This window comes from Microcaecilia unicolor, chromosome 9 (genome assembly GCF_901765095.1).
Source record: "Microcaecilia unicolor chromosome 9, aMicUni1.1, whole genome shotgun sequence".
In the NCBI taxonomy this organism is placed as follows: domain Eukaryota; kingdom Metazoa; phylum Chordata; class Amphibia; order Gymnophiona; family Siphonopidae; genus Microcaecilia; species Microcaecilia unicolor.
In genome coordinates this window covers 132,076,097-132,102,895 of record NC_044039.1, presented here as the reverse complement: position 1 = coordinate 132,102,895, position 26,799 = coordinate 132,076,097, and the positions used below count along the sequence as shown (strand labels likewise).

At 42.2% G+C, this 26,799-nt stretch overlaps 1 protein-coding gene across 4 annotated transcripts in view; it reads right to left on the bottom strand.

The window, feature by feature from the left end:
• Positions 1 to 5,987: 5,987 nt before the first annotated feature.
• The window catches only part of LOC115477628 (cytochrome c oxidase assembly protein COX16 homolog, mitochondrial), a 109,607-nt gene continuing 88,795 nt past the window's right edge, over positions 5,988 to 26,799 (bottom strand). For all 4 annotated transcript variants that reach the window (XM_030214635.1, XM_030214634.1, XM_030214632.1 and 1 more), the window contains exon 6: positions 5,988 to 6,351. In XM_030214635.1, coding sequence (XP_030070495.1) covers positions 6,259 to 6,351 — 93 coding nt within the window. In that variant the 3' untranslated portion in view covers positions 5,988 to 6,258. The remainder of the gene's footprint in view (positions 6,352 to 26,799) is intronic.

Here is a 26,799-nt window from a genome sequence, read left to right as displayed (position 1 = left end):
TGGGGGGCAGCCCTTACCACCACCCATTGAGGTGGCGATAAGGGCTCCAGCATTAACCCGGTGGTAACCAGGCAGCACATGGCACTGCCCAATTACTGCTGGGTACAGTCTGGTGCTACAAAGCTAAATTTTTGTAGTGCCGGAAATGAAGGTGCGCTAGGGGTGGGAAGTGCTGACGGGCTGCTGCGGTAGCCCAGTGGTACTTCCTGTATAGCGAGCGGTATGCCTGCGTTGGGCTTACCGCCACTTAATAAAAGGAGCCCCTAGAGCATTAAGATCTTGCCAAACATGTCAGATGGTGGTTCCCCCTAGAATGTTGATTCACAAAGTATAATGGATGTCTCCAGCCTTTTCAGGAGCTGCTCCAGAGTTGAAGAAGTCTACTGACTGAATTGAGTCAGGAAACAAACTTGCTGACCTTCGCAAGATAAAATGTGAGGCTTTTTTTCATTCCCCTCCTAACAATGTATTGTCAGCTTATATTCAGTTTTAGATGGAGATGAAAATATTTTTATTTCTCTGTTTTTATTCTTAATTATTGCTAAGTTAGGTGGTTTATGTTGTTATGTTTTTTTTAGTTGTGTGTAATGATGATTACTTTTGTAAAATAAGGGACTGGAACATTCTACATACTCCCTCTCAATTTTTAACCTATCTTGTAGAAAATACGGATAAGGGCAAATCTTCAGTACGTACATTATGCATCAATTAACTCTGAAAAAAGGTTAGCTCATTCATGGTTCTTTAGCACTCGTGCTGTTATGAATGAATATCAGAATCATTTATGTGACATAATTCAAGACTGTTTACCCACAAGGACAACTTTTAAAATTACCCTTGGGCTGGGCTGCATAAATTGTCAAAACATTTTCAGAGAAGACCATTTTCTATTATTGTGACATATCAGAATAGTAGCTGCCTGAGCTAACATACAGAAAGTCAGAAAAGGTTTGATGACAGTTACAGAGCGAGGTGATTGCAACGATATATGATATATAGCTAAGGACATCAACCATCCTTTTGCTTAAAGCTGCAGTAGTTTCAAAATATCAACTAGCTTGTTTCTTGGCTGGATTCCTCTTCTGGGGGGGGGGAGGTCTTTTACCAAAGGTTAGCTGGCGTTATCTTCAATAGGGCCCATTTTATTCCTATGGGCCCTGATGCAGGTAACTCGAGCTAAGCTTTAGTACAAGACCACCTTGCTGTTTTTCATAAATCATCTTTTTTATTATTTGTATTATTATTATTACTATTGATTCCAATGTCCTTTTTTTTTTTTAAACCAATGCCTATTTTTTGCACCTTTAATTAAGGCCACTTTCTTTACATGTAAAACTGTCCAAGTCCACTCTTTAGTTGCTTCCATTATATTCAAGACTTTAGACAGTACCATCTGATGGCTGCTGGAGGGTCAACTGAGTAATACCCAGATTACTGAAAATGCATTATTTTGTTAAAGCTATTTTAGCAGATTAATTATGTATTGCTTTACTGTACTGCATTTATCTCTCTAGGCAGATGGGGTTTTAGGGTACAATTAGAATGTTTTTAGATTTATTGCTTAATGCTTTGCTTGCTGTGTGTGCTAAGCCTGTGTTGTTTTTTTGTGGGCAAAACCCGCTAGTCCTCAGGACGCTGTCTCCCTCTTTGCGAGCAGTCCCTGCTGACATCAACCCGTTTCACCGTCATGTAAGCACCCCTCCGCAAAACCCACTGGTCCTCAGGGGACGCCGTCTCCCTCATTGCAAGCAGTCCCTGCTGACGTCACCCCATTTCACCGTAACGTAAGCCCCCCTCCTCCATAAGAAACACTTTTCAGCTTAAGTACTCCAACAGGTTTCCATCCTCCTCCGCGCATGAAACCTTGATGGTGAGTATCTTATTAATATCTTGGTACTTCTTTTCTTGTATGGCATCGCTCTCTTGACACCTTCTTTTCCAGCTTCCTCATTCCTGTGTTGTGGGGAAATCACCCCCCCCCCCCCCAGCCCCACCATGGTATAGACATTTTCCTCTCTTTGTGGTTCCGTTCCCCATCCATACCACTACCATAGGTCCACCACTCAAAAGAAAACATTGCTCTACAGTGCTCTTTGTTGATCTTTTAAACTTTGGTTCTCTAAATTTTAAATCTGTTCTAATTAAAGATATTTTAACTCATAACACCTTCCTTCTCTTATGTCTTACTGAAACCTGGCTACTGTCAGGAGAAGAAACTTTCGCCTGTCTACCACCAGACTTTGAAGTCTTTTCATCATCTTGGAAGTCACAGATTGGTGGAGGCTTAGCCATTATCCATGCTACAGAATTGAATGTTACAGAGATCGTTTCCCCCTTTTTCTATCCCAAAATGTTAGTATTAAAAGTAGGTATGCAATAACTTCTCTACATTCTTTTATTCTATTGCTCTCCTGCATTGACAACAGAAGGATGATAGTCCTATCGGCAAGCATTCCTGGATGCCACCATTCTTTACCCTAATTTACTGATTATGAGTGACTTCAGCATTTATGTTGACGATCCCAGTAATTATAAATCAAGGCTCTTCTGTGACTATCTCGGATCTCTCTTTACAACAGTGGACGTCATTCCCAACCCATAATGCTGGACACACTCTCAACCTAGTTCTTACTCTACAGGATTCAAAAGTGTTGCCTTACTCTTTTTCTTACACAAATCTCTCTTGGACAGATCACTCCTTAATCCAATTCAAGTTCTTACTTACTTCTGATGTTCAGAAACCCATCTACCACTCATGGTAGATGGACAAGGGCACTTACTAAGGTTGATCCTAATTTTCTTTCTCCCTCTCTTTTCTCGGTTCCATCTGATTTTTCTACCAAATTGTTAGATGAGCAGACCAATGTCTGGCATTGCATTCTGAGTCAAGGTCTTGATGTAGTTGCTCCTAAGATTTTCTACTCTTCGTACCTCTACACGACATGTTTGGTATACTCCTGGTCTTCGACTACTGAAACGACAATATCACAGAGCTAAACGACTATGGCATAAAAAATTAGGATCCTTAATAGATCAGCAGAAATGCCGTTAATTATATCATTCCAATAAATACCATCTAAAGGAGGAAAAAAAGGTTTTCGTCACAAACACACTTTCTACCCTAAGCCCAAACCCCTCTGGTCCACATTTCAAGTACAGTCTCTCTTGTCATTACAGAAAACCATGGCAGTTATGAAAACTACAAAAAGTTATGGAGACCCTATCCCTTCATCATGGCTAAAGTTTGTAAATTTAGAACTTCTCCCTACTCTTTTATCTATTAGTAATTTGAGTCTCGCAATGGTCTGCCCTACTCCTAAAAAAACAACTGGACCCTTCAGTTAGTAGTCATTACTGTCCTGTTTCAAATATTTGCTACAAGTAAAAGAATCCAGAAAAAAATGTTGTTGATCAATTAACTTCTTTTGTAGAGGAATCACTAGCCCTTCACCTAAGACAATCCAGCTTTAGAAAACATTTCAATACTGAAACCATCATGACTGCTCTCCTTAGCGAGCTACATTGACATTTTGAATGCCATAAAATTGTACTTGCAATCTCTCTGGATCTATCAGCAGCTTTTGACCTCATTGAACATTCTTTATTTCTGTCATATCTGACTGCACTAGGTCTCTCCGGCCCTGTGCTTTCGTGGTTTACCTAATATTTGACCAAATGATCATTTCAGGTCTACGTCTCAGACACTCTATCAGCAAAACAAGAGTTGCACTGCGGTGTGTCCCCCAAAGGTCTATTCTTTCAACTCTACTTTTCAATCTTTTTCTTAGTCCTCTTGCTACCTTGATTCAATCCTTTGACATCTCAGTACATATTTATGCTGGACATTCTACTTTTCTTCCACCTCCCCTCTATCCCCATCACTCTCTCCTCCACAATCCTGTCTCAATTCGGATGCATTATGGTTAAAAGAACACAGTTTAGTACTTAATACAGAAAAAACAGTAGCCTGTTGGTTTTCCAGTGCATTAACACCCTGGCTTTTTCTATCCAACTGTTTTAAACTCCTAATACCCCCGGTGCCTTCTTTCTGTTACTTAGGTATCATCTTTGATTCATCATTATCATTCTTGCCACAAATTTCTCAGCTTTCTAGGGTTAGTTTTTAAAAGTTTCGGTAATTACGGTCCAAATGCCATTATTTTGATACCAATCTGCTTCATACCCTTGTTCTTTTTTAAACTCTCATCTAGATTGTTGCAATATCATATATGCTGGTCTGCCTAAATTATCAATAAAAAACAACCTGCAAAGCCTTCAAAACACTGCCATTCGTTTGATATGTCATGCTCACCACCATGACCATACTTCTCCTTTACTAAAGCAATTTCACTGGTTGCCGGTACATCAGCTATTTATGAGGTTGCCATATTAACATTCAAAGCTTTCCATGTAGGTTTACCTGATTACCAATACCAAACTCTCCACCTAGAGTTATTATGTCTATCAACGATCGTCATTTAGTTTTTCCCAATCCCAGACTTGCATATTTAGAATCAACTAGACATTGTGCCTTTTCCTTCTTTCTCCATATATCTGGAACAATCTTCTGCTCTCCTTTCATGGTAACACGAGTAGTCTAGTGGTTAGTGCAGCAGACTTTGATCCTTGGGAACTGGGTTCAATTCCCACTACAGCTCCTTGTACCTCTGGGCAAATCACTTAACCCTCCATTGCCCCAGGTACAAATAAGTACCTGTATATAATATGTAAACTGCTTTGAATGTAGATGCAAAAAAACCCCAAAAAACAGAGAAAGGTGGTATATCAAGTCCCATTCTAATTTAAACAGCTCAAGACTTGACTTTTTATACAGGCGTTTGGCGTACCGGATACATAAGGTTTGCTGACCTCCCTTTCCTTTTGTTCTCTGTCTCTTGACACACTGACATCTATTTATTTATTTATTTATGCATGCATGCATTCTTGTATCCCACTGTTATCCAAAAATAAGCTTAAGTTCAAAATGGCTTACAATTTACATTTTGGTGGAGTTAAAATACTGTTGTGCAATGTGGAGAGGGCATCTATAGTTCGTGTGGTTATTCACAGAGTTTTTGAAGAGATAGATTTGAAGAGGAAAAGATAGTGGTAGCTTTTGTGTTCAATTGTAGAGTTTTGGTGATATTTATTCATATAGTTTTAAAAAGGTAGATTTGAAAGGAAGGTGACGCTATCTTGTTATATATTGTTTCCCTTCCCCTTATCCCTCTATCCTTGGTTTATTGTTATCATTGTTCTTGTGTGAATGGATTGCTCTTCCCTATTAATTAAAGGAGTTCTTTTCCTTTTTTATATGTGTTTAGTATGTACACCGCTTTGTCCTGCTTGGTCAGTTTAAGCGGTATAGTAAACATTAATAAACCATAAACTATTTTGTCTTTGTATATTGTTTATGCATGTTTACGTGTAACCTGCCTTGTTAAAGGCGAGATATAAATTTTAAAATAAAATTTCCTTAAATTCTTAAGTAGTAAGAACATAACAGGGCATTTCAACACAAAATCAGCATATAAAGGGGAATTTTAATAATTTCTTGCTTTAAACTGCAACTTAATTATTCTGAAAAGGTTTTTCTAGTATTGCTCCTCTAATACCACTTACTATAAGGCTGGAAGTGCTACCAAACAATGAAGTTACAGTTATTCATACATAGAAATAACACAATGTAACTGTAAAAATCAATGTACAGCTGGATGAAGACTGTTGTATCTTAGGGCTTGAACTGCTAAACACAGTTGACTTACCTAGGAAAACGCTTGTGGTGCTATCATCACATTCATACAGAGTAGTAACAGGAAGTTTTATCCAGGCCATGAATTCTCTCTCCATCGCTTAAAAACATTCTAAACAATTTGTCTTCTCAGCTTTATGTTTATGGTTATGCCTGTGCCCAGCAGGAAGCTCTCCTTGACTTCAGCTATTGTGGACATATTAAGATTGACCAATTACAAGAACACCACAAAAAGTGAATCAAATAATACAGGTTTATTTTAACATAATTAGCCATTTAAAGTGATTTCAATGATTCTATTGATCAAGAGCAATCTTTATGGTTTTGCATTCTTGTTCCAATACGTCCAGAGGCTTCCTGTGTTTCAGGCTTTGCTTTTACATTGTCATGTTAAGAGTATTTTTCAGCCTTTCACGGAAGCAAGAAATTGCAGCCACTGCTTGAATGGCTATGATATAAAACACCTCCCGTTAAACATATTCCACAAAGACTGCTCTCAACTCCATCTATTGCTGCTTGTCTTGCAGGGATTTGGAGTCTTCCCATGGTCGGGGTCCTCGGATATTCTTCCAGTCATCCAGGCTTGCATCTTTAATCTTCTGTAAGCAAAATAAAATACAAGAAAAGTGCATAAGCATGAATCTCATGTGTTCAAGGGTGTTTTGTACAAAGCCCTTAAATCGAGGCTCAATACACACACATCTGAAGAGCACAAATACTGTATATTATAGAATATCATGTGAAACATTACATGAAGTGGATCAAACTCTGCATACAAGTCAAAGATTAAAAGAGCAATACTTAAAGTCATTTCTGAAGGCAAAACAGCTTTTACTCATGGAAGTGGAGGTTTGAAAGTTGTCCCTTTCCCTCACTGTGAGTAAAAATATCTGCACTGCTCATAGCTGGCTGCCTGATGGGACATTTCTCTTTGAAAGTCAGCTTACAGATTCACAGGTATAATATACCTGCTGACCTGCAAGCCCCATGGGCACATTAATCATTGCCCCCTACGTCATTTCTACTGCAGTGTCAATTGGAATAGCAAACATTTCTACACGAGAGTTTTGAAGACACCGAGGGGCCCTTTTACAAAACCTCGGTAAGCCCAATGCAGGTTTAACACATGCCCAACCAGCAGCAGTTCTGGTGTGCCAGAAAATATTTCAAAGTTTAATAGCGCAGCGCTAACCCAGCAATAATCGGGCATCACCGCACGCTGCCCGGTTACCACCGCATTACCACAGGAGCCCTTACCACCACCTCAATGGGTGGCGGTAAGTGCTTCCCCCACATGGCCACACGATAAGAGTACTCTTACCGCATGGCCATTTTTTTAGGGGCCTTTTACCTGCTGCGGTAAAAAGGGCCCTGGTACATAGAAATGGCCCCCGCCACTACTGCAGGGGCCTTTTTTCCCACAACTTAGTAAAAGGACTCCTGAGTGTGGGCAACAGCAAAGCAAAAACCAAGTAGTTCAAGCACAAAACAATAATGGGAAATCCTCACTACAGAGTTTTATGATTTTACTCCAATACATACTGGGGGCAATTCTACAAAGGGCACCAAAAGTTAAGCATTAAGATGCAGGGCGCTGAGCACAAATTTTGTAACAACATCTGGATGCCCACATTTCATAGAAGTAAAGCTTTTATGAACATCCAGAGTGAGTTTGGAGGCTTTGCTTGAAGGGTAGAAGTCTCAGATTAACTGAGGCTTTCATAGAACTTACTTCAGGAGCTCTCCCACTAATCTGCAATAAACAGAGAAGGTATTACAAGTGCACCTTCATGTGGTGAACCGATAGAACTCACCATAGTTTTGACTGTCTGAGATGTACATACAATCCCAAACATAATCTCAAGAGAGAAAATTATATGGAGTGGGCCCTTTGTTATGAGGGGCTCATGACATAGTCCACATTAAATCTTATCTGCCATTTGAAAGTCCCATCTTCCAACTTCCTAAGGTCTTCCTACAATTTTTCAGAATCCGCATGCCGGGAACACTGATTTCATAACAGAATGTCTATATAAAGTTCAAAAAGGCACCTAATTTATAAAGGCAATATAGGTACATATAAGCTTTTATGAAAGAGGAACCAGAATCAGCCTCATTAACACGATGACCACCTTATATGTATGTTCAGTGCTGCTGTCTATCCATATAGTGGCGCTGAATATACATTTTTTTAAAAATGCCACAGCCAGTGTTTAAAAAAAATAGGCTCCCTGCCACTTTTAGAAATTGACTCAACAGAAACTTAGCACATCAGAAGCGTTGACAATATGCAGTTCTTCCCTCTCACTATTTCTTATCTCTCGCAAACAACCTTACTCAGCATGGGGTATATTCTATTGGAATCTATGGAAAAAAATCCTTTCTAAAAATTCAAAAGTACTTCAGACCTGCCTTTTCAATTCTTAAATACAGTACAAAAGGTTTCAAACAACATTTTGAAGAAAGGAAAGACTTCACTTCTGATCTTAAATAGTTGAAGAAAGTGTTTGCATCCATTCTTATGAATTCTTTATTATCATGAGCAGCAAACCGAGAGGAGGCATTCCTGGGGGGAGGGGGTGGGTAAGACCTTGTTAGTTTAAAGGCCGTCGTAATATGCAAAAAATATTATTTTAGACTACTGTATTTTATATTTTACTGTGGCAATACAGTTCTTGTATTTGAAAGGACCACATTTTTTTTCAGGTTATCTCTACTTCTCTGCCCTGTGAATCCTTCAGGGCTAAGTCTCCCTCCATTGGTATGGTGGTCTTCCTGGTCACTGCCATCACAAGGGCATCTAAATTGGAAAAGTGAAACAGTTTCTCTAAATCTTTGTGTGATAACAAAGTAACATAGTAAATGATGACAGATAAAGAACTGTATGATCCAGTCTGCCCAACAAGATAAACTCATTTTACATGGTATGTAATACTTTATATGTATACCTGAGTTTGATTTGCCCTTGCCATTTTCAGGGCACAGACCGTAGAAGTTTGCCCAGTACTGTTATTTTACTAAAATTTCTGAATTCAGTCATAATCAGGGTACAGACTGTAGAACTCTGCCCAGCACTGGTTTTGCTGCCTAATTACCGGTGTTGCCACCCAATCTCCACTAAGATTCCATGGATCCATTCCTTCGTGTTTATCCCACACGTTTGAATTCCATTACTGTTTTCATCTCCACCACCTCCCGTGGGAGGGAATTCCATGTATCCACCACCCTCTCCGTGAAAACATACTTCCCGACATTACTCCTGAGTCTGCGACCCTTCAACCTCAATTCATGTCCTCTAGTTCTACCACCTTCCCATCTTCGGAAAAGGTTTTTTTGCGGATTAATACCTTTCAAATATTTGAATGTCTGTATCATGTCACTACTGTTTCTCCTTTCCTCCAAGGTATACGTGTTCAGGTCAGCAAGTTTCTCTTCGTACGGTTTGCAATGCAAATTGCATACCATTTTTGTAGCTTTTCTTTGCACCGCTTCCAATCTTTTTACATCTTTTGCAAGATACGACCTCCAAAACTGAACACAATACTCCAAGTGGGGCCTCACCAACAACTTGTAGAGGGGCATCAACACCTTCTTTCTTTTGATGGTTATACCACTCTCTATGGAGCCTAGCATCCTTCTGGCCATGGCTGCCACCTTGTCGCATTGTTTCTTCACCTTCAGATCCCTGGACACCATCACTCCAAAGTCTCTCTCCTGAGTTGAGCTTACTAATCTCTCCCCTCCTATCCGGTATCTCTCTTTTGGGTTTCTGCACAACAAGGGAATCACTCTGCATGTCTTTGCATTAATTTTTAACATTCTTCTAATGTTAATTTTAACATTCTTCTAATATATGGGTGTCTCTAGTGTTTAGTGCTAGCGCGCCTTTGTAAAAAAACCCTTTAGTATGGAGGAATGACCAGGAATTAGGGTCCAATTGCATCTGCACGCTGATCTTGACCAGCCAGAGGGCACCACCATTTTACTTTCCTTTACTTTGCCAGGTGCTTATATTACACTCACACCTCCAGAGATTCGGAGTGGATTACTGAGTAAAGAAAATCAGTAAGATTATATTGGGAAGACAAGTTTCATAGCAGATTACAAAGCGAATTAGCAGGTAGAAAAGTCAGTCTAATGCATAGATGCACAGAAAGGGACTTCAGTTTGACATTAGACATATTAAAAATGTCATGTTGGGGAACCAGATTTACGAGGCATTTGGTAAGACGTATTTCTTGAATGTAATGGATTTTAAGGCTTTACGTAATTAAGCGTAGCAGTTGATGTTGAGCATTGGTGTCGGTAGGGCATTCCAGAATTTGGTGGCTTGGCAAGAGAATAGATTTTTGAGAAAAAAGTCTCTTGAATCAAAATTCTTTAAAGGATAGGAAGGATCATCTTAGAGAGTTTCTTGTCCCATCTTGGGATCTTTCTCCAGGCTGAACTGCATGGGTGACAGAGATCCCACTGACAAAATGGTCAGCTTCTGCTGGTTACAGATGTTAGGGTATCTTAGGAGCCATACCCCATTGCTGTCTGTGCAGTCCAGAGATTCAAAATTATTATCTGTGCCCTAGCCCACTGTGTCCTTACCACAGGTAGGGCAGAAAGAGCCAGCCATGCTGCTGACAGCTCCATACCTCCTGTTCCTATGTGGCATGCCGCCATACTCTGCATCTGTGTATGACCCCAGCAACTACTACTACTTACCGTTTCTATAGTGCTACTAGATGTACACAGCGCTGTACACTGGACATGAAGAGACAGTCCCTGCTTGACAGAGCTTACAATCTAAGGACAAACAAACAGGATGTTTCCAGGGATCTCCCTGCAGCCACATGGGTTCAGCCTATGGCTCTGACAGCATCTTTTCTTTTTTTAACAAACTTTACTCAGGCAGAAGCCAAGCTACTGGGAAAGACAAGGGGAAAGGAGGAAAGAGGCAAGGAGGGGAATTGGGAAGGGAGGATAACACACATAATAAAGCTATCAATCCCTACTTACCAACCCCCTTGGGCAGTGGTCCCATGGGGCCTGCACTGCCACCGAATTTCTAGATCCATAGGTCTGAGTTCTGGAAAAGGGCTGCCCTCTGGCTCAATTAGAGCAAAGGTTCCTCAGGCTAATCCCTAACATCAATCTTGAGGTTATAGATTTTAACCTGTACCCCAGAGAGCCAGGGCACATGAAAATCAGGCTGCACATCCACATTACTGCTATCTTATATTCAGCTAATTTTCCATCTAAGCTTTGTGATTTGTTTGAGGAATTGGATAGATGGGAGGGTCTCACAATATCCTGGATGGGTCATATTCAGGCAATAAAGATGATTATTCTGCCAAAACTCTTATATCTATTTATTGCCCTTCCTCTCCCAAGTCCCCATCATTTTTTAATGCCACTTAGTCGCAAGATGTTCACATATATTTGGCAGAAGCGTCCGCTGTGGGAAGGGAGGCATATGCTTTTTCAGCTGATGAGAATGGGTGTTCCTAATATGGTGCTATCAGGTAGCCCAATTACGGGTCCTAGTGGATTAGATCCCAGGTACTTAAAAAAATGGCTCCACTAGGAATGGGCTTGGGTGGGGGCCCTTCCACTCTGGGCCATCCCATGGTTACCAAGAAAGGATCTTTTAGCACTGATGCGGAGGGTACATGTAGGTATTAGTCACCCCTTTACCATGTGGTACATGACACTAGACATACTAGAGGCAATTCTATAATTGGGTGCCTCTATTTTGGGGTGCCCTGAGGCCATGTGGTAGGAGCTCATTCTATAACAGAACCTAGGCACCTAGGGTCCATTACAGAATACTAGCATAACCCAGTATAAGTGCGGGCTATGCTAGTTGGTATAAGTGTGAGTACCTAAATGTGTCAGAGATGCACATAACTATAAATTATGTACATAAGTGGGATCCCCGCCTTGTTCTGCCCCTGAGTATACCTCCCTCAAACTGTGTACTATGTAAATAGGTATTTGCAAAATAGCGGTTTAGGTGTCCTGCTAGTAGTTACATGAGAATGTGTTACATAGCCACGTTAGTCTTCTTAGGAGTTCAATGCACTTATACATTCAATGGATGCGTAAATGTTAATAGAATTGCCTCTTTTTTTTTTTCTTGGAGTAGAGCTTCTTGGAAACCATCCAAAATCCTCCTACTTATTTCAGATTCTGCAGATAGGTTACTCCAGTTCATACTCAGTAAGCTGAAATCAACTAGCAACAGTGTCTCCCCTTTTATTCTGAACATTTGGTCATCTACCACTAGATTTCTGTCTAGTTTCTTTGCACGACTTTTTATTTGGGGATTATATCACCCTAAACGTCTTAATCGTTGGGACTTAGAAGATTCTGACCTTTACTGGAGGAACTGTTGGCAAGCTGGATCTTTTTTACATCTTTGGTATGAATGTCCTTCTACTCAAACTTTTGGGAAGCAAATTCGGTTCTTCTTACAACAAATTACAGGAATCCCTGTGCCATTTAATTTGAACCTTAGGCTACTGTACATTAATATTGAAACTACTTTCCATTCTATATACAGACATATGATAAATGGACTTTTGTTAGCTGTTAGATCTGTTATAGTCAGGACATGAAGATGTTCTTCCCCACCATCTATCACAGAACGGCTAGGATATACAAGATGGAAAAATTAATACCTAAAATGGAAAGTTATAAGGCAAAATTCACGAGGGCTGGAATTCCTTTCTACTTTGGATAACACATATGTAACTCTTGCTTTAGATTTGATATATGCCTTCTTTCCTTTTAGATATGATCTCGTTTTCTATTCTTGTCTTGGAGAGATGCACCCATTAAATGATTTGAAAACAAAGATTTTTGCTCACCTTAAAACTCATGGCCTGATTATGTTTAAAGACTACTGCCCTATTCTCACAGTCTATCACACTTGGGGGTATGTTTACTAAGGTGCTTTAGTGTTTTTAATGCGCCTTTAAAGTCAAGGTGCATTAAACGTTAATGCACCTCTATGGGCACATTAGCATTTAACACACGTCAACCATTAACACGTGTTAAAAAAGCTAAAGCGTCTATAGCGTGCCTTAGTAAACATACCCTTAGGTTTTCTGGATAGTGACATTGAATATCACTATTATCCAGATAACTGTGGTACTGATATATGGATAGAGGAAGAGCTGATTATCTAGGAATCCTTTTAAATGAAAATGGAGAGTAAAAGAAATGACTGCAGAATTTAAATACTGACTCACTCACTGTTATGCTTTCAGTTTGTGAAATCTTTCTTTTCAAAACCAAATAATTTATTGCAAAAGATACAATACTTTTTCTTTGCATTTAACAGCTAAACCTATGTTCTTCTTGAAATAAACAGGGATCCTCATCCACCACTGACAATCTACTCCTTCATATGAGAAACACCATCATGTACCTCAGCTGCATCCAGCATATCAGCCCTCATCTGATTATCCTGATTCCTGATTTTCATACTTCATTACCAGCAGTACAGCTGTGATACTTCCCTGACAGACATCTTTTCCATCTCAGATTTTCTGATTATAATTCAAGATCTCTGTTCCTCTATTATCATTGGCAGTGTTTAATTTTCATTTAGCCCAAGCATGACTATTCATACCATAGTGCATGTCAGAATCCCAGGATTTTATTAGTTTGTATCTTAAGACCAAATTGCTTATTTTATAATTAAGCTGTGAAGAAATTCTTGGATTTGGGCTTGTAAATTTGATTGCAGTTTTCAGAGCAGCCCTAAATTTGAGGAATGAGGTCTCCATGAGAAGGTCCCAAGAGTGTGTTCCAGAGGGAAGATACCACAAGTAGAAAGCTTGTTGCCAAGTGGATTCCAATCGAGCATGAGACAGTGATGGAATATATAAATGGCCATCATGCAATTAACAGAGGACCCTGGGCAGGATACATAACACTATTATGGGCCAATGATCAAAGGCAAACGTAGGCACTAGAGGCCATTAGCTCCGGACTACTGCCCATGTTTTACTTCGCCCTATGATCAAAGTCGGCGACTGCATGTAACAAACAGCTTGCCAGCTTCTGAGGACAAGTAGCATGCAAATGCATGCTAAACAGGGCATTAGGTATTCCTCCCCAATGCTCAGTGGGCAGCGTGCCAAACATAGGTGCTGCTCCCGTGGTAAACCCTACGCCAATTCTGAGCTGGCGTTAGGGTTTGCAGAGCATTGGGGAGGAATGGGGAGCCCTGTCCAGCATGCATTTGGGTAGGGAGGTGCCCACTGGGCCACCAGGGAAACTGTTTTGTATGGGGGGGCTGGGGTCTTGAGGTTCAACTGACCCCCAGCCCCTTGGGTGAGAGGGGGTGGAGGTTCACTGGATCTCCAGCTCTTTGTGTGTGTGGGGTGGGGAGGGGAGGGTCTGTAGGTCCACTGGACCTCCAGCCCTTTGTATTACTCTGACAGGTCTGGGCTTTTTTTTTTGATAGCCTGGACCTGTCAAATAACTCTATAATACTAAGATGCAGACAGTAGTTCAGCAGCGAGAGGGGTGCTATCCAGTCTTTTGCATTGAGTGTCACATGTGTGATTATCTCCCAGTTGGTGAGATGTCATATGTTTGTACTCGATGCAAAGAGCGCCTAGCTCTCAGAGAACGAGTCCATTCTCTTGAGGACAGAGTAGCAGACTTGGAGGAGTTGAGGTAGACAGAGAGATCAGAGAGACATAGAGGAGGCTTACAGGGACGTTGTAGAGAAGTCCCACCTCCAATCTGGCAACTCTTGTGTTGCCTTGGAGGAGGGAGGCCTTCTACAAGGAGAGCATCACGCTGGTGCAGCTGGAAGTAACCCTGTAGTCAGAACCAGCATACTAAGGGATGCAATGTCCTCTCACACTGAGGATGTGTCTCCAGGAGCTTCTGCCCTGGTGGGAAGGGTTAGGACGGCTGTCGAAGTTGGTGATTCGATTATTAGGCATGTAGATAGCTGGGTGGCTGGTGGACATAAGGATCGCCTGGTCACTTGCCTGCCTGGTGTGAAGGTGGCGGACCTCACGTGTCACCTAGATAGGCTTTTAGATAGTGCTGGGGAGGAGCTAGCTGTCTTGGTACATATGGGTACCCATGACAAAGGAAAATGAGGGAGAGAGGTTCTGGAAGCCAAATTTAGTCTCTTAGGTAGAGAGCTCAAATCCAGAACCTCTAGGGTACCATTTTCTGAAGTGCTACCCGTTCAACGCGCAGGACCCAAGAGACAGGCAGAGAGCTCCAGAGTCTCAATGCGTGGATGAGACAACGGTGCAAGGAGGAGTGTTTTAGATTTCTAAGGAACTTGGCAATATTCTTGAGAAGAGGGAGCTTATTCAGAAAGGATGGGTTCCACCTTAACCAGGGTGAAACCAGGCTGCTGGCATTGGCATTTAAAAAGGAGATAGAGCAGCTTTTAAACTAGAACCTTGGGGAAGGCTGACAGTCATTCAAAAACGCATGGTTCGGAATAAGGTATCTTTCAAAGATATCACCAAAACAGGGAAGATAGGGCATCCCGATAGTGAGGTTGCAAAAGAGATCATAGTAGATCAGGTGTCTTTAAATAAAAATCAGACAAAACACTGCAAATTAACACTGTCAACTACTGAGCAAAATGTAAATAGGAACAAGAAACACAGTTTGAAATGTCTATATGCAAATGCCAGAAGCCTAAGAAATAAGATGGGAGAGTTGGAATATATTGCACTAAATGAAAAATTAGATATAATAGGCATCTCTGAGACCTGGTAGGAGGAGGATAACCAGTGGGACACTGTCATACCGGGGTACAAATTATATCGCACTGATAGGGTGGATCAAATTGGTGGAGGGGTAGCATTGTATGTTTAGGAGAGCCTTGAATCAAATAGATTGAAAATTCTGCAGGAAACAAAACACATTTTGGAATCCCTGAGGATTGAAATTCCATGTGTTAAGGTGGAAAAGATAGTGATAGGAGTGTACTACTGTCCACCTGGCAGGATGAACAGACAGATGTAGAACTGTTATCAGAAATTAGGGAGGCTAACAAACTAGGCAACACAATAATGGTGATTTCAATTATCCCGATACTGACTAGGTAAATGTAACATCAGGGCATGTTAGGGAGGTAAAATTCCTTGACGAAATCAAGAGTTGCTTTATGGAGCATCTGGTACAGCAGCTGACAAGAGAAGTAAAAATTCTAGACCTAGTCCTTAGTGGAGCGCATGATCTGGTGTGGGAGGCAATGGTGATGGGGCTGCTTGATAACCATGATCATAACATGACCAGATTTGATATTGGCTTTGGAGTAAGTACACAAGGGAAATCCAATACGTTAGCGTTTAACCTTCAAAAACGAAACTATGATAAAATGAGAAGAAAGGTGTAAAAAAAACTTAGAAGAGCAGCTGCTAAGGTAAAAAATTTACATCAGGCGTGGATGCTGTTCAAAAATACCATCCTGGAAGCCCAGGCCCAATATATTTTCAGCGTATTAAAAAAGGAGGAAAAGAGACCAAATGACAGCCAGGAGCCAACTTTTCAAAATTATTGGGGGTGCTAAGCCCAATGGAAATAACCCCTCCCTGGACCCATATAAGGAATTTTCTCAGTATTGGGGGTGCTCAAGCACCCACAGCACCCACAGAGTCAGCTCCTATGACAGCCGGCATGATTAAAAAGTGAGGTGAGGGAAGCTATTAGAGCTAAAAGAAAATCCTTCAGAAAATGGAAGAAGGAACCGACTAGAAATAATAAGAAACAGCATAAGGAATGTCAAGTCAAATGCAAAGCGCTGATAAGGAAGGCAAAGAGGGACTTTGAAAAAAAGATTGCGTTGGAGGAAAAACACATAGTAACATTTTATTTTAGGTATATTAAAAGAAGCCAGCAAAAGAATCGGTTGGACAGCTAGATGACCAAGGGGTAAAAGGGGCAATCAGGGAAGACAAAGCCATAGTGGAGAGATTAAATGAATTCTTTGCTTCAGTCTTCACCGAGGAAGATCTGGGAGAGATACTGGTACCAGAAATGGTATTCAAACAGGACGAGTCTGAGAAACTGAATGAAATCTCTATAAACATAGAGGATGTAATGGGGTAATTTGACAAACTGAAGAGTAGCAAATCTCCTGGACCAGATGGTATTCATCCCAGAGTACTGACAGAATTGAAAAATGAACTTGCGGAATTATTGTTAGTAATATGTAATTTATCTTTAAAATTGAGCATGGTACTGGAAGATTGGAGGGTGGCGAATGTAATGCCAATTTTTAAAAAAGGTTCCAGAGGAGATCCAGGAAATTATAGACCGGTAAGCCTGACATTGGTGCAGGGTAAAATGGTAGACACTATTATAAAGAACAAAATTATAGAGCATATTCAAAAGCACGGATTAATGAGACAAAGCCAACATGGATTTAGTGAAGGGAAATTTTGCCTCACCAATCTATTACATTTCTTTGAAGGGGTGAACAAACATGGATAAAGGCGAGCTAGACAATACTGTGTATCTGGATTTTCAAAAGGCGTTTGACAAAGTACCTCAAGAAAGACTCCTGAGGAAACTGGAAAGCCATGGGATAGGAGGTAGTGTCCTATTGTGGATTAAAAACAGGTTAAAATTTAGAAAACAGAGAGTAGGGTTAAATGGTCAGTAATCTCGATGGAGAAGGGTAGATAGTGGGGTTCCCCAGGGACCTGTGCTGGGACCACTGCTTTTTAATGTATTTCTAAATGATCTGGAGATGGGAGTAATAGTGAGGTAATTACATTTGCTGACAACACAAAGTTATTCAAAGTTGTTAAATCACAAGAGGATTGTGAAAAATTACAAGAGGACCTTACGAGACTGGGAGACTGGGCATCTAAATGGCAGATAACATTTAATGTGAGCATATGGGAAAGAGGAACCTGAATTATAGCTATGTAATGCAAGATTCCACGTTAGGAGTCACCGACCAGGAAAGGGATCTAGGCGTCATCATTGATGATACGTTGAAACCCTCTGCTCAGTGTGCGGCGGCGGCTAAGAAAGCAAATAGAATGTTAGGTATTATTAGAAAAGGAATGGAAAATAAAAATGATGTTATAATGCCTTTGTATAGCTCCATGGTGCGACCGCACCTTGAACATTGTGTTCAATTCTGGTCGCCACATCTCAAAAAAGATATAGTGGAATTAGAAAAGGTACAGCGAAGGACAACGGAAATGATAAAGGGGATGGGAAGATTTCCCTATGAGCAAAGGCTGAAGCAGCTAGGGCTCTTCAGATTGGAGAAAGAACAGCTGAAGGGAGATATGATAGAGGTCTTTAAAATACTGAGTGGAGTGGAACAAGTAGACGTGAATCACTTGTTTACTCTTTCCAAAGATACTAGGACTAGGGGGCATGTGATGAAGCTACAAAGTAATAAATTTAAAACAAATCGGAGCACAGTTTTCTCCACTCAATGTGTAATTAATCTCTGGAATTTGTTGCCAGGGAATGTAGTAAAAGCAGATAGCTTAGAGGGGGGATAAAAAAAGGGCTTGGATGGTTTCCTAAAGGAAAAGACCATAGACCATTGTTAAAATGGGTTTGTGGAAAAACCACTGTTTATTTCTAGGATAAGCGGCATAAAATGTATTGTACTTTTTAGGGATCTTGCCAGGTACTTGTGACCTGGATTGGCCACTGTTAGAAACAGGATGCTGGGCTTGATGGACCTTCAGTCTGTCCCAGTATGGCAATACTTATGTACTTATGAAAACAGCATAGCTCAAAAAAGAGACAAAACAAAACACAGCAGAGCAGAAAAGTTAAAAAAAAAAAAAAAAAAAAAAAAGCAGCACTCCTTCAAGGTTCATACCTTTTGAAGAAGCAAAAGCACTTCTGCTATCAAAGTCAGAATTTTCCCTAGCACAGAGGTGATTGACAGCTAATTGGGGTCAACTTTTAAAAAATTAAAGCTAAAAAACTTCAAAGTCCTTCTTTAAAAAATCAGATCTACTTTTCAAAACCAATAAATAAATACAATAAGAATAAAGAGAAATAAATGGTCAGAAAAAAAGGGAAGGGGAGAACAAAGGAAAGAGGGCAAAAAAAATTGCCCAAAATTACAAAGAAAACAACGGTAAAAAGACAAACTGGGTATGCTTGTGAGTGGTATTATGTTGTCTGTATAATTAGGTTTGTTTCTGTGAAAGTGGTTTACAGAAATGTGGACTGGCACATGCCTGCAAGACATCACCATAGAAACTACATGGGAGATGTTGAGGAGATTGTGTCCAATGGTAGGTGAGGGGTAGATGAGGTATAAAGTAGCATGTATGCAGTGGTGTGCTGGAGCCGGCTCGCACCGGCTCGCAAGAGCCGCTTGTTAAATTTTGACAGCTCTTGCGAGCCGGTTGTTGTTGGGGGCGAGCCGGCTCCATTGCGGGAGGTAAGCATGGCAGGAGGGCGCCATCACTGGCCATGCTTACCTCCCCTGCCGCTCCGAAGCATGCACAACCATGTCCTTCGCCCCCCTCCGTCTTTTTTGAATTACCTCCATCAAAGCGCCGCCATTTAAAGCCCTGCTGCGTGCTGGCTGGCCGTCTCCAGGCTTCCCCTGCTTGATTCGGATGATGTTCGTGCCTTAGTCCTGCCTTCGCGAAAAAGGAAATGACGTCAGAATGAAGGCGGGACTAAGGCACGAACATCATCCAAATCAAGCAGGGGAAGCCTAGAGACGGCCAGCCAGCACGCAGCAGGGCTTTAAATGGCGGCGCTTCGACGGAGGTAATTCAAAAAAGACGGAGGGGAGCGGGAGGGGAGGGTGGGAGCGAAGGACATCTTTGGACATGCTTCAGAGCGGCAGGGGAGGGAGGAGAATCGCTGGATGGTTAGAGGGGGGCAGGGAAGAGACCTGCTGGGCATGGATGGGCAGAGGGGGGCAGGGGAGAAAACTGCTGGGCATGGGTGGGTAGAGGGGGGCAGGGAAGAGACCTGCTGGGCATGGATGGGCAGAGGGGGGCAGGGGAGAAAACTGCTGGGCATGGGTGGGTAGAGGGGGGCAGGGAAGAGACCTGCTGGGCATGGGTGGGTAGAGGGGGGCAGGGGAGAGACTTGCTGGGCATGGGTGGGCAGAGGGGGGCAGGGGAGAGACCTACTGGGCATGGATGGGCAGAGGGGGGCAGGGGAGAAAACTGCTGGGCATGGGTGGGTAGAGGGGGGCAGGGGAGAGACCTGCTGGGCATGGGTGGGTAGAGGGGGGCAGGGGAGAGACTTGCTGGGCATGGGTGGACAGAGGGGGGCAGGGGAGAGAACTGCTGGGCATGGATGAGCAGAGGGGGGCAGGGGAGAGATCTGCTGGGCATGGATGGACAGAGGGAGGCAGGGGAGAGAATTGCTGGCCATGGATGGGCAGAGGGAGGCAGGGGAGAGATTTGCTGGCCATGGATGGGCAGGGCAGAGAATTGCTGGGCATGGATGGGCAGAGGGAGGCAGGGGAGAGAATTGCTGGGCATGGATGGGCAGAGGAGAGAATTGCTGGGCAGAGGGGGCAGGGGAGAGAAGAGAATTGCTGGGTATGGATGGATAGAGAGGGGCAGGGGAGAGAGGAGAGTTTCAGGACATGGATGGCGGGGAGAGCAAGAGAAATTCTGGACATGGATGGAGGAGAGGGAAGGGAGAGAGAAGAAATGCTGGACATGGAGGGAAGATAGAGGAAGGAGATTAGATGAGGGAAAAGGAAGTGAGGAGAGAAACTGCACATGGATGGAGAAAATAGGCAAAAGCTGGATCCACTGTACAGTCAAGTATGCGGAGGACCAGAAATGAAGAAGAAAGGAGGAAAGAAAAGAAATAAATGGAAAGGAAGCCCTGGAAACGGAGTCAAGGGAACAGATAGAGAGCAGCAGAATCAGATACTGGACCAGCATGATCAGAGAAACAAAGTCACCAGACAACAAAGGTAGAAAAAAAATAATTTTATTTTCATTATAGTGTTTGGAATATGTCCACTTTGAGAATCAGGTGCTGAACATTAAAAGTTTATGTTTATTTACTTATTTATGGCATTTTATCCCATATTAAACATGAATTAGATTGGAACCTGGGATCATTTAATTTTTTTTTCCTGGAGAGAGTAATGTGTTGGCCGCTGCCCCCCCCCCCCCCCCCCCCCCGGGTATAGCCAGCTCTGCAATTTTTTTTTGGGGGGGGGGCGCAGGGGTGGACGGGGGGCGCAGAGGTGGATGGGGGGGGGCGCAGAGGTGGACGGGGGGGGCGCCGAGGTGGACCGGGGAGAGAGCCTGTTGTTAAAAATTTACCAGCACACCACTGCAGATATGGGGCAGTGTGTATGAGTGTCTTATGAGGTTGTCAGGTTGTTTGAGGTTAGCGGCTAAGACTTCACCATTAAGTGAAGAAGTTAGGGGTGTGTTTCATGGTATTCTCACTCCTCCTCCTCTTCTTTCCTCTTTTACTTCCTCGCTCCTTTATTTTAAAATTCTTTTCCTTCCCTCTGTCTAGCCAAACGTTAACTGGTCTATAGTTAGAAGAAGGGGAATTTTTCTTAGGGAGCAGCATTTGTTTATTTAACTTCCAAGTTAACTGGATAAATACCTTTAAATATTGACCCCTTGAATGCTGTTCTGCAAACATGCTTGGCTTTTAAGGCATTCTTATCACTGTCAACATGGTAGCAACATTATTATATTTCCTGTGCATACTGTAACATATGGTGACAGGCAGCCTTCAACTAATTAAACTGTTACTGACTGTACATGGACATATGCCAAAAATTACTGTGGTAGCAAAGATCATTTATTTTACCACTGTACATTATTGTACTAAACTCAGCAGCATATTAAGGGGTAGTTAAAACTGCAGCCCATCTTTGCCAAAAATATTTTTGGCTCAGTGGCGCTCTCTGCTCATTTAAATGTGTGTGCACAGCTTCTGGAAAGAGAGAGAAATGGTCAAAGTGCTGCTGCAAGCCTGTGCTCAATTACTGTCGACACGAAGTTGGCAGCGATTCTGCTGTACAGCACCAGATACATGAAAACTTGAGTGTCTGCTGTCCAAAAATTAAGATTCAGCTCATTTTTAAAAATCTGACTTGGCTCCTACTTTGCACTGATAATTCTGCATTCAGCCAGAATGGGTAAGTTGTCTTTTTGATGGTTTTTATAATTCTTCCAGGATTTATGTGCTGCAGCCAAAACATATTTGCTCTGTCCTCTTACCTGTACCCTTTACTTCCCCCTGCTCCCATTTTTTTGTTGGAGGGGTGGGGAATGGCAGCAGGTATACATAATGGAGATAATTTTATAAAGCTTTTTCCGCAAAGGACACATTTTATAAAATTGCATGACTGCATATGAGCGTAAAAGTAGGAGCATGGAAAATGTGTGCTCACTCTGTGTGCAGACATCCCAGGGGTCTGGGTTTGGGCAAATCAGAAGCAAAGTTGCAAAGGCACGTATAGACAGAGTACACACATACACTACAGGAGCAGGAGGAAATTTGTGTGCAATCAGGACTGACCTTGGGAGCTTATTTTATAAAGCCACACAGGCGCCTATATTGCCTTAAATAATAGGGGCTTTTTTTTTTCAACTTTTTATTTAGATGTTCTTTTATAAAATTACCCCCAGTAAATGCATTTCTTCCTTGGCAAACATAACCCTGCTCCACAGCAGCCACCACTGCTACTTATTTCCATACCACGTCTAGAAGTACACAGCACTGTACACACATACATACGTAGGAGACAGGCACTTCTCTGTGTAGTTTTCAATTTATTCAAGACAAGCAAGACAAAAGAGAATTAAGGGGTTTCATTTAATATGGGAAATAGTAAAAAAAAAAACCAAATACACAAACACTCCTCTGTGCCAAGCCCCATCCTTCCTCTCACCCACTCAGGTGCAGTGCTCCATTCCCCTGTCACACTGCTCTTTACAAAGGCACACTAGTGTTTTTAGCGTGTGCTAGAAATAAGCACATGTTAAACGCTAGAGACACCAACAGGAATATATGGGTGTCTCTAGCATTTAGCATGCACTAAAATGTTAGCGTGCCTTTGTAAAAAAAAAAAAAAAAACCTTCAAACTCCTCTCCCCTGTCTCCCAGCTTGGCAGTTCTCTCTTTCACAGGCCCCAGGCCCTAATGGAGGTGGGACCTGCCCCCTTCCTCATTCCCCCCCCCCCCCCCCCCACATTTATGGTTCTAATTAAGCCCCTATTTCCCCCACAATAAAGGATAAGGATGCCACTGCCTGATGCCCTGGTCCACCAGCCAGTGTGAATAGATTTTTGAAAGCCTAGCTTCTCTACTGTCATTATGCCACTGCAGAACCTTAGGGGCTTTTGCATTACTGAGGCACACAGTTACAGATGCAACATGACAGACACATTACACTAAGGGATTACAAAAATCTAGGGCTGGAAAGAACATCGTGAAGTCCTTTAATCCATCTGTCTGCCCCCAAGCAGGATTTACCTATATCATCCCAGCCAGATCTGTTCTTAAAGACTTACAGCTGGAGGATTCAACTACCTCCTTTGCTTCTGTAGTAAAACCCTATATCCCCTCTCGTGCCCTTCGCTCACCAGATTCTCACCGGTTAGTTCTCCCTTCTCCCAGAATTGCACACTATGAATCCACCCGTTCTTATGCTTTTTATTTTCTTGCATCTTCACTTTTGGAACTCACTTCCCCCCTACATCTCATCAGAACTGTCATTTATTAAATTTAAAGTTTTCTTAAAAATTTTTTTTTTTTTTTTTTTTGAAAGGGCTTTCATGCCTTCGCCATGATGTTTTAGGGTTTCACGGTGGTCTGTTTCAATAGCTCAATACATGCGCCTAGGCCTCCTTGATCCCTATAGAGTACTTATGAATGTTTCTTCTTCACTGGACTTTTGCTTTCCTATGTTATTTTGGCATTCTTTTCTATTTTATATATAAATTTGGCATTGTTTTAATTGTTAGCTGCTATGACCTTCACTCAGAAATGACGGGAAATCAAGTTTACAAAAAAAAAAAAAAACACAATAAATACACTTTTGAAACACATAAGAGAAAATATTTTTTCACTCAAAGAATAGTTAAGCTCTGGAACTCACTACCGGAGGATATGGTAACACCAGTTAGCGTATCTGGTTTTTAAAAAGGTTTGGACAAGTTCCTGGAGGAAAAGTCCTTAGTCTGTTATTGAGCTGGACATGGGGGAAGCCACTGCTTGCCCTGGGATTGGTAGCATGGAATGTTACTACTATTTGGATTTCCGCCAGGTACTTGTGACTTGGAATGGCCACTGTTGGAAATAGGATACTGGGCTAGATGGACCACTGGTCTGACCCAGCATGGCTATTCTTATGTTGTTATGACAAATGGACACTTGCTTGCATTGAGAAGGCAAATATCTTCCAGTTAATGACCCCTAAACAACCATAGATATTAAATCATTAATATTGTTACATAAAAACTTTAGAGTCGATGTACTGCAGAGATTCACTAGACTTGAAGACTTATTCGTTGCTGCAAGAATTTCACAATCTGTTCAGCAGAGATGAGAGAAAAATGATCCTATCATATGCAAAATGAATCAACAGTGCTGTAGGATCCTGACTAGCTGGAAAACACAAACTCGTTCTTTTCTAAAGTTTAGTAAATGTCTGACATTGAAGCTTGATTTTCTATGCATTTATCAAACTGAGAAAGCAAATAGCACATGAGGTTGACTTCTGACCAACTGAATTTTCTTTGTGAAAAATAACTTCTCACAATTTGTCAGATCTTAATCTATTTTCAATCAATCAAATAATCTGCTGAAGCCTTAGTAGTTCACAACTTATGCCAACGTCTTTCAGCCTTGCATAATACTGTTTTCATCTTTCAGGCGCCATGTGACCAATGGCACATGGTTCATACAGTCTACATTAATTTTCTTTATAGGAGCTAAGAATGTGAAGAGTAATTCTAGAACAGGCCACTTATGTGGCAGCTATTCTTCTAGGCACCTACTTTCCTTTACAGAATACTAGTGTAACAGGTCAGAATTTATAGTACTCTTAATTCAATCATCGAAATCCAAATCTCACGAGATATTTCTTCCCCGGTTAACAATATGACTTGATACTCTTCAGAGGTAATTTTATAAAGTCATTTCTGCACACGTATAACCACATGTGTAAAACGACCTTTTATAAAAATTCCAACAGGTGTAAAAGTGCACACTTTGACATGACAAGAGTTTTCTTTGCCAGGAAGCATGTGAAGGGGTGGAGTGTGCGTATATATGTGTAGATCATTAAATATGCTATCTACATCTGCAATGTAGCACAATTTCTACCACTTACCCTTCTATTTTATTTTATTTTTATTTGCAAGAAGTCTTTATTGTGCAGCGTTACCCTTATATTTTATAAAGACAAGTAGATGCTTGTCATAGGCGGTCGGTGGCCCAACTGTTTGGGGAGGCTAAAGGGGCGGGGTTAGGGGTGGGCCAGGGGTGGAGCTTAAATCCATAAATGTCTGATAACACACAGAAAAAATAAATAAAAATAAAAGTCACAATTAATACCTTTTATTAAATTTAGATATTAGCTATGTATCATATGTCAAAGAATAAAGTGGTTGCTCAAAGCACATACAAACCACAATCACTCAACTGCAAAACACTATGCACAACTTTGTGCAAAAACACACTCAGAACCTTACTGTACCATAAATATTACACTGGGCAGACCTAATACACCAATATACCACCCATACGGAAAATGCAGACTGTCAACAATATGAAACAAGGGATCATATCACAATTCTCATGTAGAGCCACAAAACACCCTAATTCATGTTTAATGTGGGATAAAATGCCATAAATAAGTAAATAAATATAAACATTTAATGTTGAGCACCTGATTCTCAAAGTGGACATATTCCAAACACTATCATGAAAATAAAATTATCTTTTCTAACTTTGTTGTCTGGTGACTTTGTTTTTCTATTCATGCTGGCCCAGTATCCGATACTGCTGCTATCTGTCCCCTTAACTCCGTTTCCAGGGCTTCCTTTCCATTTATTTCTTTCCTTTCCTCCTTTCTTCTTCATTTTTGGTCCTCAGCTTCTGCCTATTTTCTTCATCCATGTGCAGTTTTTCTCCTCTCTTCCTTTTCCCTCATCTCATCTCCTTCCTCACTTTTCCCTCCCCTCCATCCATGTCCAGCATTTCTTCTCTCTCCCTTCCTCTCCCCCTGCCCTGCATGCACCCATGTCCAGTGACCCTCCTCTCCCCTGCCCTCCATGCACCCATGTCCAGCAGTGACCCTCCTCTCCCCTGCCCTTCACGCACCCATGTCCAGCAGTGACCCTCCTTTCCCGTCCTCCATCCACCCATGTCCAGCAGTGACCCTCCTCTCCCCTGCCCTGCATGCACCCATGTCCAACAGTGACCCTCCTCTCCCCTGCCCTGCATGTACCCATGCCCAGTGACCCTCCTCTCCCCTGCCCTCCATCCACCCATGTCCAGCAGTGACCCTCCTCTCCCCTGCCCTGCATGCACCCATACCCAGCGTGACCCTCCTCTCCTCTGCCCTCCATCCACCCGTCCAGCAGTGACCCTCCTCTCCCCTGCCCTGCATGCACCTATACCCAGCGTGACCCTTGGTTCTCTCCCCTCCATCCACCCATGCCCAGCGACTCCCTTCTCTCCCCTGCCACCCCCTCCCAAGTTGTTCCGATAATTCTCCTCCCTCCCTCCGGATCCTGACTCTTCGAATTCTCCGGGGCAGGCAGTTTTGCCTGCCCGCTGCGAGCGCTGACTCTCCCCCGCTGGCGCTGCCGGCGTTCGCACATCAAAATGGCCGCTGAGACTTACAGAAGTCTCGGCGGCCATTTTTAAAGTGCGAACGCCGGCAGCGCCAGCGGGGGGAGTCAGCAGCTGGCAGCGGAGCGGGCAGGCAAGACTGTCACTGCCTGCCTCGAAGAATTCAACGAGTCAGGTTGGTGACCGGATCCGGAGGGAAGGGGGGAGGGAGGAGAGCCAGCTCGGTGCGAGCCTGCTCCAGCACACCACCGTCGCTTTGG